This window comes from Sorex araneus, chromosome 6 (assembly GCF_027595985.1).
Source record: "Sorex araneus isolate mSorAra2 chromosome 6, mSorAra2.pri, whole genome shotgun sequence".
NCBI lineage: Eukaryota > Metazoa > Chordata > Mammalia > Eulipotyphla > Soricidae > Sorex > Sorex araneus.
The window spans coordinates 58068742-58085186 of NC_073307.1; the positions used below are offsets into that span (position 1 = coordinate 58068742).

The window sequence follows — 16445 nt, forward strand, 5'->3', positions numbered from 1 at the left end:
ATGACAAAAACCTGTGCTGCAGAAACCAGGAAAGAGGAAACGTACAGAACAGCACTAACTCTACTCAGACTCAATTTATTCTTCAAGATATGAGCTGTTTAAGTTTAATCCTTGCCTGTCTTCTTACATTCACCTCAGTTCAAAGAAAGCCTTGATCAGAAGGTACCTGAAACTCGGCCGTACTGCTCCGAAGTTGGCTCACATTGGGTAAGGATCCTCCGTGATACTGTGTGAGGCGCAGCTGCTGAAGCTTCTGAAACTGAACCTGGAAACAAAGGGATTTCAAGACTGGTGAGAGATGTCAGCGAGGGATCTGAAAGAAGCTTCAAAGTACGGTGTTTTGTAGTGAAACGGTTCAAGAGTGAAAGTCTCAGTTTCAATTTCTTCTCTACTTAAAACCTCCAGGTTTCCGGTGCTTTCTGGGTTTTGATTAGTCTATTTTTGGAAAGAATTTGTCCATGTTGCAAATGCCTCACACAACATGAAGGTAAGGTTCTCTTGCCAGGTTTCCGTCGTATATTTGTAGGCATACAGGCATAATCTTTAATGGTAAGAAAATAATTTCTTGGGCTAGAACGGCAAAATAAATAAAAATAAAATTTTAAAAAGAGAAAAAAATTTCTTAGTGACTGCTGTGACTCTAACACATAAAATGCTTTTCATTTATATCTATGTATAAAAACTGCTCGTTTGTGATCACAACACATGCACAGTTCTGCATGCTTATATCAAACCTATCTACAAAACAAAATTCTTACTGACTATATGACATTACTTCTTCTGAATCATTTCTTTAGGACATACTCTAAAGAGTGATTATAAGTCTGAGCATCTGACAGCTCTAAGTACATACAACCAAAACGTTTTTTCAAAGATCTAAGTATAAATGAGAAAACAGTTTCACAAGAAACTCACTGACATTGGATATTGTTAATTAGGGTAAAGAAAGAGAATGACGGGCTGGAGCGGATAGGGCATTTGCCTTGCACTCGGCTGACCTGGGTTCAATTCCCAGCATCCCATATGGTCCCCTGAGCACTGCCAGGGGGTAATTCCTGAGTGCAGAGCCAGGAGTGACCCCTGTGCATTGCTGGGTGTGACCCAAAAAGAAAAAAAAATAAAGAGAATGAGGGACCTGACCTATAGTACAGCGGGTAGGGCATTTGCCTTGCACACAACCGACCCAGGTTCAATCCCCAGCATCCCATATGGTCCCCCAAGTACTGCCAGGAGTAATTCCTGAGTGCAGAGCCAGGAGTAACCCCTGAGCATTGCTGGGTGTGACTCAAAAAGCAAAAAAGAGAGAGAGAGAGAGAGAGAGAGAGAGAGAGAGAGAATGATTAGCAGATTAAAAAAAAAATCACTCATTCTAAAATGCCTTTTTTCTGTTAAGTTTTTCCTGGCTAGTAAAGTATGTGCTCCAGTACATACAGTATGAGCTTTCTCTCCAACTCATTTGGAAGTTTTAAAATAACAGAAAACCTGGGGCCAGAGAGATAGTATAGCAGGTAAGACACTTGCCTTCCATGTAGATACACTGGGGTCCATCTCTTGGTCCCCATATGGTCCCTTGAGCACCACCAGGAGTGATTCCTGAGTGCAGAGCCAGGAGTAACCCCTGGGCATCGCCTGGTATAGACATACATTCCCCCCAAAATTTGTTTTAAATACAAAACCTTGAGAATGTCCTGACCCCATGCCAAGCTGTCTTCACTAGGGCATTTTGGAGGGGGTCAGGTTGAGTTTTCCTCCCCACCCAAAGTAGAACCCCAGCAGCCGAAAACCTCCAGAACCCAACCGCCGCCATGCTCAAGGCCACACCCAAGAAGGAACCGGCAGAGAAACCCAGGTATGTGGGACCCGAGACAGATATCCAAGCCTGCTCAGATCGGGACTGTGCCTCCACCCCCAGCTCCCCAGTTTTCCAGTAGCTTGGTAGTCACACCCACAAACTGCCCCCAGTGCCATGTAATCTCATCAGCGGCCAAGACCCAGAGACTATAAACTAAAGCTCCCGGAAGAGAGCACCACATAATTTCCTGGAGCACATGGCCACATTCGCAGCTGCACAATCTCTTATACTGTAGCCCACTTACGTACCAAAAGTAGCACACATTTGTTTGGTTTGCTTTTTCTTTTTTTTTTTTGCTTCTTTTTGGGTCACACCCACCGATGCTCAGGGGTTCCTCCTGGCTTTGCACTTAGGAGTTACTCCTGGCAGTGCTCGGGGGACCATATGGGGTTCCGGGGATCAAACCCAGGTTGGCTGCATGCAAAGCAAATGCCCTCCCCCACTGTACTACTGCTCCGGACCTCCACTGGGTTTAACATACTTGCTTGTATTCTCTTATCTACTGGCTTAAATGTCTCCAGAAAGAAATTCTAGAACCTTCACACAGTTTCCTCTTATTGTGGTGGGAAGGTGCTCGGTGGTAGGATTGGTGTCTGAATATTATCTGTAATGAACTACTCTGAACTACTTTTATGAAAATAAAATATATAAAAAAATTTTTAAAAAAGGGGGGCTGTAGTGATAGCACAGCAGGAAGGGCATTTGGCTTGCAAGTGGCTGACCCGGCTTCTATTCCCAGCATCCTATATGATCCCCTGAGCACCACCAGGGGTAATTACTGAGTGCAGAGCCAGGAGTCACCCCTGTGCATCACCGGGTATAACCCAAAAAGAAGAAAAAAAAAAAACCTTTGCAATCTTAGATTCTTCCTAATCACAGTATTTAATTTCTCAAACATACTATTCTGGTATACTGGAGCGATAGCACAGCAGGTAGGGCATTTGCCTTGTACATGGCCAACCTAGGTTCAATTCCTGTCCCTCTCAGAGAGCCCGGCAAGCTACCAAGAATATCCTGCCCACACGACAGAGCCTGGCAGGCTACCCATGGTGTATTCGATATGCCAAAAACAATAACAACAAGTCTAAAATGGAGACGTTACTGGTGCCCACTCGAGCAAATCGATGAATGGGACAACAGTGCTACAGTCTACTATTCTGGTAGATAGTAATATAATCCATAATCCAAACCCAGACCTGAGAGTCAAAAAAGAGAAGAAGAACATGATGACCTTTTTCAGTCTATCAGCTGCTATAAGAAAAAGACTCAGGCCAGGGGTGTTATGCAGTGGTAGACATGTCTTGCATGCATGAGGTCCAGGGTTTGACCCCCCAGGACTGCAAACAATTAAAAAAAACTTAAAGAATAGTCACACCTTCGATCTTAACCTTCTCAAAACACCCACCAGAAGCATTTGACTCTCTAGCCTTAAAAAAAAAAATTTGGGGGGGGTTTGGGCCAGATCCTCCTGGCTCTGCACTAAAGAATTATGCCTGGTGGTGCTGGGTGCACAATACGGGATGCTGGGATGAAATCCCAGTTTCGGCCACGTGCAAAACGAATGCCATCCCCACTGTACTATTGCTCTGGTCCTTCTAGCATTAAAAGTTTTCTAAACCTGCTTTTCAGCCTCCTTGATTTCTCCCCCTATATATTGATTTCCCCCTATATACTGATTTCCCCATCAATATATCCATTTACTCACTCACATTAGAACTCAAATGCACGTAGTTAGAACTCTGAGAGGCACTGGCACACTAAGATGGGTACTAGTCACAGTTCCTTGCCTTCAGAGATACTATAACAAGGATGTCCACTCTTACTCCCCAAAAGCCTTGGCGCTTCAACAAGCTACACTCTAAGTTATTTTTCTTTCAGTTTTGAGGTCACAACAGGCAGTTGTCAGAAGATGCTTCTGTCTTAGTGCTCAGGTGTTTCTCCCAACAGTGCTCAGGGGAACATGTGATCCCTGCGGCTCCCACATACCGAGATGCACTCTAGTCCTCTGAGCTACTGCCAGGCCCTATAAGTTATTTTCTAAATCTAGCTCGGTGTGCCTTCAAAGCACTATAGCAGAAGAGCTCTGGAATTGAAACCAAGAGACCTGAGCTTGTTACCTGGAGCCCCCATGTGGCTGCCCAAATTTTTCTGTCTACTTCAGCTTCACAAAGACTGTATAATGTGATGAAGAGCCAGCTCGGAGTGGGCTGGGCATAAGAGCTGGAGAGATGGTATAGGAATTAAGGCACTTGCCTTATTATTATTATTATTATTATTATTTATTATTATTGCTTTTTGGGTCACAACCAGCAATGCACAGGGGTTACTCCTGGTTCTACACTCAGGAATTACTCCTGGCGGTGCTCAGGGGACCATACGGGATGCTGGGATTTGAACCCGGTCGGCCGCGTGCAAGGCAAACGCCCTACCCACTGTACTATTGCTCTAGCCCCCAGGCACTTGCCTTTAATGCAGCCAACCCTAACTCAATCACCAGCACCACATAGGGTCTCCTGGGACTGCCAGAAGTGATCCCTGAGTATAGAGACAGAAGTAAGACCTAAGTACTAACAGATGTCCCAAAAAAAACAACAGATAGGGTTATGGGCTATCATGCAGGAGGCCTGTGTTCAATCCCTGACACAAGGTCCTGAGCACCACCAGAAAAGACCCCCCCACACACACAACACCACTACAAATGACAAAAAACAATAAAGATACCTAAGGATTGAGGCAGAGAACAGAGATTATGTGGAATGTATAATGCAATGCTCTGGACAACTTCTCAAAATATTACTGGGGTCAGAGATATAGTATCCTACTATTTCTTCAGTCTGGCCTGAGATGAGCTACCACTTACCATCCCATCCATCCTCCACATTCACCTCATCAAGTAACCTGGGTCAACATGTTAGTGGGATTTCCACCAGTGTTTCCAAGAAACGGGTTCCAAGTATCACTAATTTCTTTTTGAAAGTCTTAAAAAGGAAAAAAAAAGTCTTAAATACTTAACACAATCACAAAACAAAATCCCAGCAAGACTTTTTATAAAAATTGGCAAGATTGGGGCTGGAGCAATAGTACAACAGGTAGGGCGTTTGCTTTGCACACAGCCAATCCGGGTTCAATCCCTGGCATCCCATATGGCCCCCTGAGCACGGCCAGGAATAATTCCTGAGTGCAGAGCCAGGAGTAATTCCTGAGCATTGCCAGGTGTGACCCAAAAAAACCAAAAAAGAAAAAAAGAGAAAGAAATTGGCAAGATAATTCTAAAATCTTGAATATGTGAAAACTAAAGTAGTTAAAATCAACTTTTTCTTCTTTTACTTTATTATTAATTTTGGGCTGGAGCAATAGCGCAGTGGGTAGGGCATTCGCCTTGCACTCGGCCGACCCGGGTTCGATTCCTCTGCCCCTCTTGGAGAGCCCAGCAAGCTACCGAGAGTATCCTGCCTGCTCGAAGAGACTGGCAAGCTACCCATGGCATATTCGATACACGAGCAAATCGATGAACAACGGGATGACAATGACAGTGACAGTTTATTATTAATTATATTTAGGGGCTACACCCAATGGTGTTCAGGTAATTCTTCACTCTATGCTCAGGTGTGATTCCTGGTCATGTTCAGGGCATCATAGGTGGTACCAGAGATTCAAACCAGGATCAGTGAGATACAAAACAAATGCCTTACCACTTGTACTATTTCTTTGGCCCCTAAAATAATTTTTTAAAAGAGAAAGTTGCTCTAGAGGCCTGGAGTATAATACAGTCAATAGGGCACTTGCCTTGCATCCCCCACATCCCATATGGTTCCCTGAGCCACCAGGAGTGATTCCAAGAGCATTGCCAGATGTGGCCCAAAAACAAACAAAAAAAGACAAAGAAAGTTGCCCACAGAGAAATAGTGCAGTGGCTTTGAGTAACTGCCTTGCAAGCATATTATGGTTATGAGTTCAAATCCCTGGTTCCCCATATGCATGGAGAATGATACTAGCAATTCTGGTGTCTGTGATCCCCAGCACTAGAAGCAGTTTTTGGCTCTATCACAGACAGCTCTGTGTAAGTATCAAAAAAGGTACAAGCTCTGGCAAGCACCACAGCCAGGACTGTGTGTGACCCTCAACTATAACAACAACAAAGGGAGAAAAAATTTTAATGAGTAAAAATATAAGAAGAGAAAAGTTACAAGACTGGAGATGCCTCATTTTAAGACAATAAAAAGTCATAGTAATTCAAGCAGGTGTTATTGTAAAAAGTGAGAGAAGTATAGATCAACAGAACAAAAGAGTCCAAAAATAGACCCATACACGTATGGCCAATTGATTTCTAACAAACATGTCATAGAAATTCAATGGAGGAAGCAAAGTGTTTTCAACAAGTGCTGCCATTACAAATGTGGAAAAAGAGAAAAGGGAGCAAAGAGCTGAGTAAGGAGACATTCAATGGGAGGGCCATAGTCAAATCCCAATCCCCAGACTCTACTGTGCAAACTTACCTCTCAGCCTCAGTTTGCTGGTCTGCAAAATAAGAAACTTTCTAGCTACAGATCTGTAGGGTCTCTGAGAGAACTACATGAGAGGATGCATGAAAACGACCAGCACCATGCCTGGTGAAGACAGAACAATCAGTATTTAGACTGAACCTAATCTTTCTAATTTCCTTCTCCTCTCTCAGAGACCTCAGTATCCCATAACTAACTAATGTTTCCTTTAATATGAAAATAATACTAATTCCCAAGTATTTTAGCCAACTTTACATTTCCAGATTCGTGTTCTGAATTTGTCCTGTGGAGTTGCAATATAACTAGTTAACCTTCAAGGCGGAATGTTCTGAAGTCTGAAAAACAGCTCCACCGACTGACTGCTTGCTTTTCACACAGGAGGCCTAGGTTCCGTCCCTGGAACTACATAGTCCCCCAAGCACTACTGTAAGCCAACTCACAAGGAGAGATAGGAGTAGCATCAGAGCACTACCAGGTGCGACCCAAAAAACAAAACCAACAACAAAACTGAACGTTTTAGCAAGTACTCAAAGCAAGCTTCATTTCTTTCCCTGCAGATCTCAATGTCTCACAACACCCTGTGAAAACACTGGCTCTCACCAACGTTCACAATGACCTTCACATGATAAACTGGAGGACATGGCCTTCTCTTGTCAAACCCAAACAGTAGCATGGGCTCAACTGGTAGGCATTCCCTTCTCTTAATAATCCTACCTCACTACTTGCTCTTTAGTCCTCTCTGCTGGTTCCTCCTCTACCTCCCCTTTGAATGGTGGAGCTGTTGGAGCTTCTCTTAGGCCCTCTTCATGATTCACTTAGCAGGGGTCACAAACTCAAATGCCTACAGGTGCCAAGCACGGAAAATAAGCAATAAGCAAAATGGGCAGAATTTGCTGTGAGGAACACTATAGGGAGTGGTGAGGACTGAGTAAAAATCAGAATACACGCATGCCCTACCCAGTAGGAGCAACCACTCTATTCAGAGCTCCAGGCAAATGACTAGAGATGAGGTGAGAATTATTAGATGGTCTCATTTTTTCAAAAGAAGCCAGAGTCTGGGCAGAAGGTTATCTACAGGGGTTAAGGCACTCGCCTTGCACACAGCCAATCTCAATACTGTAGATCCCCAATCTCTGCCAGGTGTGTCCCCAAGCAGAGTCTGAAGTAAACCCTAAACACTACTGAGAGCAGACCCCGAAGGCCAGCCTAAATATGTTTTATTTTGGAGGGCCACACCCAGCAATGCTCTGGCACACTGCTGGTTCAGTGATCAGGGGTTGCTGCTGGTGTTGCTTGGGACCATAAGCAGTATGAGGGCCTGGTAAGATGCTCCTGATGTTGCTGTAGAACCATGAGGTACCAGGGATCAAATCATGGCTTCTTGCATGCAAAGCATGCACTGCAAACTGCTGAACTCTGTCTCTGGTTCCAGAGTCTAGATTTGAATGAAAGATCACAATATTCATTGTTGGCGATACTTCTTGTTTGCTTTTGGGCCATACCGGGTGGTGCTCAGGGCTGACTCCTGGCTCTGCAGTCAGGGATGACTCCTAGTGGGGCTTGAGGGACCATATGGGATGCCAGGGATAGATCCCAGATCGGCACATGCAAGGCAGATGCCCTACCCGCTGTACTATCACTCCTGCCCTGGCCATTCATTTTTGTTTTTGAAAAAAAACACTTGCTCTCCCCTCCCACCACCACCCCAAATAAACCCATGTAAGTTAGAAATTAGGTAACCAATTTGCAACATCTCTTCTAGAAACAATACCTAAGCAGTTAAATCGACTCCCCCCAGCTACACACCAAAGATGTCCAGATTTACATAACTAGCCTACACTTCCCTCTGGAGCTCCAGATACATATAAACCACCATCTGCAGTCCTGTCAATTACAAGCCCCATAGGCACTACAAACACAGCTCCAACTGCTCCCACCTAAAATGGCTCAAGTGTAAAAGATCGTCCCTGGGAACAGAGCAATAGTACAGTGGGGAGGGCGCTTGCCTTGCACACTATCAACCCCAGAACAATATGCAGCATTCCATATAGTCCCCCAAGCATTTCCAGGAGTAATTCCTGAGTGCAGAACCACAGAGAAACCCCTGAGTATCACCATGTGTGACCCCAAACCAAAAAATAAATAAATGAAAGTTAGGACCATCCTCAAATGTTCCCTCAATGACCTCCCCCATTCACAAGGTCTGGTCCTTCCTTTCTAAACAGTACCAACCTTTTTACCTGTCTCCCTATACCACCACATCACATCTCCAGGCTGTTAGAACCTTCACATAGTTTCTCTGTCACCTCCAATCCTTCTTACCACCATTTTGGACTTAGAGACAAATACAAATCTCCCCAAGTGCAACCCCGTCAATGGCTCCATTGTCCTGAGGATCAAGTCCCAAATCCTCTGTCTACAATCTGATTCCTGTGACACCTGCTCTTAATTCAAAGCACCTTCCCATTCCCTTACAAACAGCACAACCCCCTGATCCCTGTGTCTAAAACCTGTGTGCTCAGCATACAAACATTTACCTCCCTTGCCTTCTCCACTCCACCATTCCTTAGGCCTCTAGGAGAGGGATGATACCTCATCATACCATCTACTTCCTCTTTCCTAATCATCAAAATACTCCTTTCACGTCAAATCAATGTCTTTCCCCTTAAATCCTAAAAACTAAGAGACTGTTTTGCTTATTCACTACTGTATCCCCAGTGTCCCTCCTTACCCCTGGCACACACCAATTTGCAGAGTAAATTAATAAGCTCTTTGGAGCAGAATACCATGTCTTCAGTCCCCTCCCAATACACACATTAATCACATGGGCTCTCAAGTACTGACAAATTAGTGAACAAAGGAAAAGCTCCTAGACCTTCACTTTATTCCCTCTCTTCACCATACCAGGTAAAATCCTGACCCAATTCTAACATTCTCTTCACAAAATTTCCCTACTACTATTCCTGACAAGCCTAAACCTTTAAATCTCAAGTGAAAGTGTCCAAATCTAGTTCTTCTCGCCTACTGGGCAAAACCAACTCTGAAGACTGATTTGTAGAGAGGATGTGGGAGGCCAACACTGGCTCAGAAAGAGAAAGACTGATTAAGTCTCATCAGCCCCATCACGATGCATGATAGCCATAGGCAGGCAGTGTAACTGCCATCTATCTGGTTACCAATAATGAACAAGGTGACCATTTTCCATCAGGAATCTTTGTCCCTTTGAAGGTTAACAGTTATATGCCTAGAGATCTATAAGTGAGCTTTGCATGACTTTGGTTTGGGGATTTTATTAAGAAAATAACCCTTGAAGTCTTAAAATAAAAAAGTTACTAAGGAAATTCAGCATTTGCCTCTGGGTTTATGAACATAATAAAGCCTGCACTATTATTTTACTTGCAGTGGGCAGAGACGACAACAGGCAGAATTAAGATGTAAATGATGTGCTGTACCTAGATTTCTTAAACTTTAAAAAAGTGGCATGGTACTTTTTCAGCAATCAGAATAGAGAAAGATGGTGGTCAAATAGTGATTTTGGGACTGGAAAGACAGTTCAAGGGTCAAGGCACTTGACCTGGCATGCAGTCAACCAGGGTTAGATACTGAGCATTGCATAAGATCCCCAAGCACAGCCAGAAGCAATCCCTGAGCACAGAATAAGGAGTAAGCCCTGAGCATTGCTGGTGTGGCCCCAACCACAAACAAAAATGGAGCAGGAGCCATGGCTTCCTTCATAAACTCAAGAGAATCGGCATTTCAGAGGTGAATGCTATATTCACACAGAAAGAACCCATTCAGTTTACCAAAGGAGCATTTTTATTAAATGCTCGATAAATGAATGTCATTTACTTGAAGTCATTTTACTTGTAAATCTGAACTTATTTTGTGCATGTGTTGTAGTTAATGGCTCTATGCAAATATGAACATTTATGTTCAGACATATTTGAGTAACAAACTTATTTATTTGGGAGTTTGGGTCATACCACCAGTGCTCCAGGGTTATTCCTGGCTCTTTGCTCCAGGGACCATGTGATGCTAGGAATCAACCCAAAATAAGCTCTAAGCAAGAGATGCATATTAACCTCTGAACTATCTCTCCAGCCCATCAAACTCATTTACTTTTTTTGGGGGGGGCACACTCAGTGGTGCTCAGGGGATCATATGGGGTGCTGGGATCAAACCCAGCTTGGCCACATGCAAGGTTGTACTGTCTCTCTGACCGAATCAAATTTATTTAAGTGAAAAATCTATGGGAAGAAAAAAGCTGCTTCGAAAGCTCATTACTCCTGGGAATTGCACATCAGGCTGGATCAACTCTAGAGTACATAGTACGTGTGTGTGTGTGTGTGTTGTTTACGGCTTCCTACATATTTATGTGTGGAACACATAACAGCACAAGCCCTCAGCATAAATCTAGCTTTCGCCCGGGCACTCTACCCACCCCAGTGATCCTCGGCCTGTATACCCGGATGCCTCACAGAAACCACAAATTTCAATGCGAGTCAGAAGAGAGCTGCAAGCTCAGGGCAAGAGAAATGTTTTTCTCTTGCAACTCTCCACCTTCTTGGTCTCTAATTTTCTCCATGTGACAGAAAAATACAAGAAACACCCCCCACCCCCAATCCCCTTAACTTCACTCTGGGACAACAGGACAGGTGATGACCAGTCTCTGCGTGGGGAGGTGGGGACCCGACAGGGCATGGTGCCAACTGGACGGGGCCGCCACTCCGCAGCAACTAAGCAGACTGTCCCGTGGAGGCGGCGTCCGGGTTTTAGACCGATTTCAAATCCCTCCATTTCCGACGCAAACTTAAAAACACAAACACGAAAATTGTGCTCCTTGGTGAAATCCCGGCCATGAAAGTCTGGCGACAGATTCAAGAAGTTTCCCCCGACGCGGCTGCAGTTTGGGGATACGGGGAGACCCCGGCCCAGCATCTGCAGGTGCCCCCCCCCCATCTTCGCCCGGTCCTTCAAGGTCAGCACTGGGGTGGAAGCGGGGGTGTCCGGCTTCTCCATCCCGCCGGGCGTGCGCGTGGCGACTCGGACCCCCTGTCCCCGCGGCGCGCGCCACTCGCCGGAGCTGCCTGTGAGGGAGGCTGGCGATGGGGGGTCCGGGCCCTGGTCCCCGAACCCGCCGTGGCCTGCGCTCGGCGGCCCCGCGGGCTGGGCCGCAGCCACCTCCGGGTTCGGGACAATTTCCTCCCGCGCGCCCGCCGCCCCCTCAGGTCGCCCCTCTCGGGCCACCCTCCTCAGAACCTCCCCCTTCAGGGCGCTCCCTCAGGCCGCCCCCTTCAGAGCTCCCCTCAGGTTGCCCCCTCAAGCGGCCCCTCAGGCCTCCCCCCTCAGGTCGCTCCCTCAGGTCGGCCCCTTCAGGTCGCACCCCTCAGGCCGCTTCCCCTCAGGTTGCCCCCTCAAGCCCGCCTCTCTCAGGCCTCCCCCTCAGGTGGCCCCCCTCGGGGCGCTCCCCCGCTGCCCCGTGACGCTGCTGAGGCGAGCGGCCACGGCAGCCGCCCGGGCCCGCGACCTCTCACCCGCCGCGCGGGGCCCGCCCGCGCCGGCCCGGCCCTCACCCGCGACAGGGTGAGGTCGGTCATGAGCTGCTCGAAGGCCCGCGTCTCCTCGGCCTGCCGCTGCGTGTGCAGCGCGATCTTCTCACTGAACTTCCGCGGGTTGGCGCTGCCGGAGCCCGGCGACGCGGCCATGGCGCGGGCCGGGCGCCGGGCGCCGAGCGAGAGGCGGCCGCGGGGCCTGGCGTCTCGGCCCACTCGGCTGGTCCGCGCGCGCCCGCCCGGCCGCCGCCCGAAGCCCGGAGCCGGGAGCCCGAAGCCCGTCCTCCGGCGCTACTACGGCTGAGGAGCCGCCGCGGCCGCAGCGCCCGCGCGCGCGCGCCCGCCTGCCCGCCCGGCCGGGAGCGCGCCCAGGTCCGCCCCCGCGCGCCGGCCCCGCCCTCCGCGCGCGCCCGCCGCCGCCGGTTCCGCTGCCCCGCAGTGCCGGGCGCTGGGCTCTACGCTACCATTTTGTTGTTCAGTTTCGGGGGGTGGGGGCGGGGTTCTGGTTTTGGTTTTGGTTTTTTTTGGGGTGGATGCTCGGGAGCTGACTCCTGGCTCTGGGCTCAGGGATCACGCCTGGCTGTGCTCGGGGACCCTGTGCGGTGCCGGGGGTCGCAGCGGCAGTGCCTCGCTGCGCTCTCGCGCCGGCCCTTTTCTGTCTGTTTGCGTGTCCGGGGGCCACACCCGGCGGCGCTGGGGCACCGTGTGGGCCGCCTGAGCCCCGGCCCGGCTCGGCCGTGCAGGGCGAACGCCCGCCCCGCTGTACTGTCGCTCCGGCCCCTACGCTACCATTTTGGAAAGGACGTGCCACCCCCATCGCCTCCCTCGGCGCCCGGTACCCCCAAGACGATGACGGGCTTCAGGGCTGGCCACGGGGCCACGCTCCCCTCACCCCACACCGCGCCGTTTCCTCCCGCGTGGAAAACGGCTTCCCTGGGCATCTCCTTTTGGACGCACACTAACTTGCGAGACGCGCGCCAGCCCTGGTGGCCTCTTCGCCCCTGTCCCCGGCCCCCTTTCCAGGATCCGGCTGTCGTCCTGACTTCTGCCAGGTGCCAACCAAGGGCCGCTCCCTCCTGGGCGGTCCCGTGCTGCTGCCAGCCTGGGTGCTGATGTGCACAGGTGCCCTGGGCAGCTCGTACGAAAGGAATTGGGAGCTAGCAGAGGAGTCCCCAAAGTGATATTAACAATACTCATGATATTGACAACACCCACTATTTTAACAACATCCATGATACTGATAATATCAATACTAACACCGGTACTAATAATATCCATGTTATTGATAAAACCACGCCATGCACTGCAACCGTCAGACTCATGCAGAGGCTGAATGCCAGTATAGCGAGGAAGGCACTTGCCTTGAATCCACCGGACATAGGTTTGATCCCAGCCACCCCACAGAGTCCCTCCAGGAGGGGCCCCTGAGCTCCGTCTGGTGTAAAAAAGATTAGATGTATCAGAACGTTTTGCTTCACATACAAGTTTCTCAGTGTTTGGGTTCCCTTTCTCAGGATTTATTCTAGGGAAAAAAAGAAATATAAAAAGTTTTGACATTCTCCTAAGGACTTGTTGTTGGCACTGAATAACCTGACTCCAGAGGGGAGGTACAGAAATGAAGAACCAGGCCAGGAAAGCAGCTACTGTCTCTGGTAAACTCCTATACTCCCACCCCACTGAGTTGGAAAGTCACCACACTTGCCAACTCCTGTAGCACAGGTAGGGCGTTTGCCTTGCACACAGCCGACCCTGGTTCGATTCCCAGCATCCCATACGGTCCCCCGAGCACTGCCAGGAGTAATTCCTGAGAGCAGAGCCAGGAGTAACCCCTGAGCATCGCAGGGTGTGACCCAAAAAGAAAAAAAAAAGTCACCACTCTGAACTCATCAGAAATATATAATTCCTTGCTCCCACCCTTTCAATGTAGCTATTTGAAACTCAACATTTTTATTCTGAAATATTAGGTACTTACTGTGTACCCATTTTTGTAAATAGAATTGTTGAGTTAAAAACTGCCTCCAGGGGCCTGAGTACAGAGGGGTAGAGCGCTTGCCTTGCACACAGCCAATCTAGGTTCCATCCCAGGCACCCCATATGATCTCCCAAGTCCTGAGTGCAGAGCCAGGAGTAAACCTGGAGCACTATCAAAATGTGGTACAAAAATAAAAATCACCTCCATTTTTAATTTGTTCAGACTTCCCTCAACCCACCATAAATCCTTTCCTAACCTGACTTCTGTTTGAATTTTCAGTCCTCTTCTAGAGCCCCCTAGTTGTAGTTCTGGAATTTGGGAAGAACTGAGATGGTTACTGCACTTGTGAATGATCCATTTGGGAGTGGGAAGTCCTCTCTGCAGCACTTGACCATTGCTCCATCCTGGGTGAGTGCTGGCCGCGTCCCCTCCTCCATCCTGACAGCCAGTCACCCCCCTCTTCTGACTGCTGCTCCCACTCTGACCTCTTCACCCAGTTTCCTGAGCAATAGGATTCAGAAAAGATGGGATCTTGAGACTTTGTGAATTTCATCTTCTACTTGAGAGTTTGGCTAAGAACATTCTTCTTTCCAGGAAATCCCTTTCACTTACCTCTCAGGATTGCTGCTTCCCTGTCACTTCCAGAGTGACTGCTGGAAAGGGCTACTCACATTCTAGTTCCCCTTTCCTTTGTGTCCTGGGTTGTTTTTGTTGTTGCTTGTTTGGGGACCACACCAGGCTGGGCTCAGGGCTTACTTCTAGTTATGTACTCAAGGATCAAACTCCTGGTGGGGCTCAGGGGACCATGCATTATGCTGAGGAATCAAACCCTCCCATGCAAGGCAAGCATCTGACCCACAGTGCTACCTCTCCAGCCACTGTCACCTGGGATGTTGAAGGTTATTTTTGTTGTTGTTTGATTCATTTGGCTTTGGTTTTGGGATCACACCAACCTCATCTGGGGCTACTCCCAGCTCAGTGCACAGGGGACCATGTGGTGCTAGGACAAACCCAGGTCTTCATCATCTGCAAAGCCTGCATCCAACATTGGGCTCTCTCACACCCATGTGGTTCACCTCCGTCCTGTGAGGGCTTAGTGTTCTGATAGAAAGATTTTTTGTTTTTGAGGTGCTAAAAATCAAACCCTGCACCTCACACATGCAAGTCTCTACCATGTCCTTTTTTTTTTCTTTTTGGGTCACACCCGGTGATGCACAGGGGTCACTCCTGGCTCTGCACTCAGGAATCACTCTTGGCGGTGCTCGGGGAACCATATGGGATGCTGGGATTGAACCCAGGTCGGCCGCATGCAAGGCAAATGCCCTACTCACTGTGCTATCGATCCAGCCCCAATGTCCTGACATTTTTGATGAAGGATTTTGTGGGGCTTTTGTTGTTCCCTGTCCTGCCAGTGAGTATGTGTGGAAACTGAACTTATCCTTTGATACTGAGAAACTATCTTATCATTCTAGTCATTTCTTTTATCTTCTTTTATCTCTCTTTCCAGAAATTGTTAGCTAGTGATGGTTTTCTTATTCTTATCTTTTTTTAAAATATTTTTTGTTTTCCTCTTTTGGGGCCACACCCAGCAGTGCTCAGGCTTTATTTCTGGCTCTGCACTCAAGGATGACTCCTGTGGTGTTTGGAGACCATATGGGGTGCCAAGGATGGAACCCAAGTCAGCCACATGCAGGCAAGTGCAAATACTCACTCTTTTATCACTCTGGCACCTCTATTTTCTATTTTTTTCTGTTTTGTTGTCACCATTCTATTTCCTGATAACTTTTCCCAACTTTACCCCCCAACCTTTCTGCTGAACTTTAGTTTTATTTTGCTTTGTTTTGGGGTCACTTCTGGCATCACTCAGAGGGACCATGCAGTGATAGAAATAGAACTTTGGTTACTGCAGGAAAATCATGCTTGAGTCCATTGAACAATCTTTGATCCTATGTCTATTTTATATATATATATTACTTTTATATTACTACAATTTACCATATACTATATTATATGTACTGTTATAATAGTGCATATAATAGTAATAATATATAATTATATTACTATTATGTATGTATATACATATATATATACAATAACATATATATATTGCTTTTTGGGTCACACCCGGAGATGCTCAAGGGTTACTCATGGCTATAATTCAGAAATTATTCCTGGCAATGCTCGGGGGACCATATGGGTGCTGGGATTGAATTCCAGTTGGTCATATGTAAGGCAAATGCCCTCCCCACTGTACTCAATCACTCCGGCTCCTGAAATTATGTTTTTAATCTCTAAGAGCTTTCTCCAAATTGCTAAATATTTCTTTTCCAATAGCATTGTTAATTATTATTATTATTATTATTATTATTATTATTATTATTATTATTTTAGGCTGGAGTGATAGCACAGCGGGTACAGAGTTTGCCTTGCACGTAGCTGACCTGTTTTTGATTCCTCTGTCCCTCTCAGGGAGCCCAGCAAGCTACCAAGAGTATCTCGCACACATGGCAGAACCTGGCAAGCTACCCGTGGTGTATTGGATATGCCAAAAACAGTAACAAGTCTCA

At 47.4% G+C, this 16445-nt stretch overlaps 1 protein-coding gene across 3 annotated transcripts in view; it reads right to left on the bottom strand.

Annotated features, from left to right (window-relative positions):
• CRTC3 (CREB regulated transcription coactivator 3) overlaps nucleotides 1-12247 on the bottom strand; it is an 84493-nt gene extending 72246 nt beyond the window's left edge. For all 3 annotated transcript variants that reach the window (XM_004617573.2, XM_004617572.2, XM_055142721.1), the window contains exons 1-2: nucleotides 11928-12247; nucleotides 167-265 (exon numbers count right to left, since the gene is read on the bottom strand). In XM_004617573.2, coding sequence (XP_004617630.1) covers nucleotides 167-265; nucleotides 11928-12059 — 231 coding nt within the window. In that variant the 5' untranslated portion in view covers nucleotides 12060-12247. The remainder of the gene's footprint in view (nucleotides 1-166; nucleotides 266-11927) is intronic.
• Between the last annotated feature and the right edge of the window lie 4198 nt (nucleotides 12248-16445).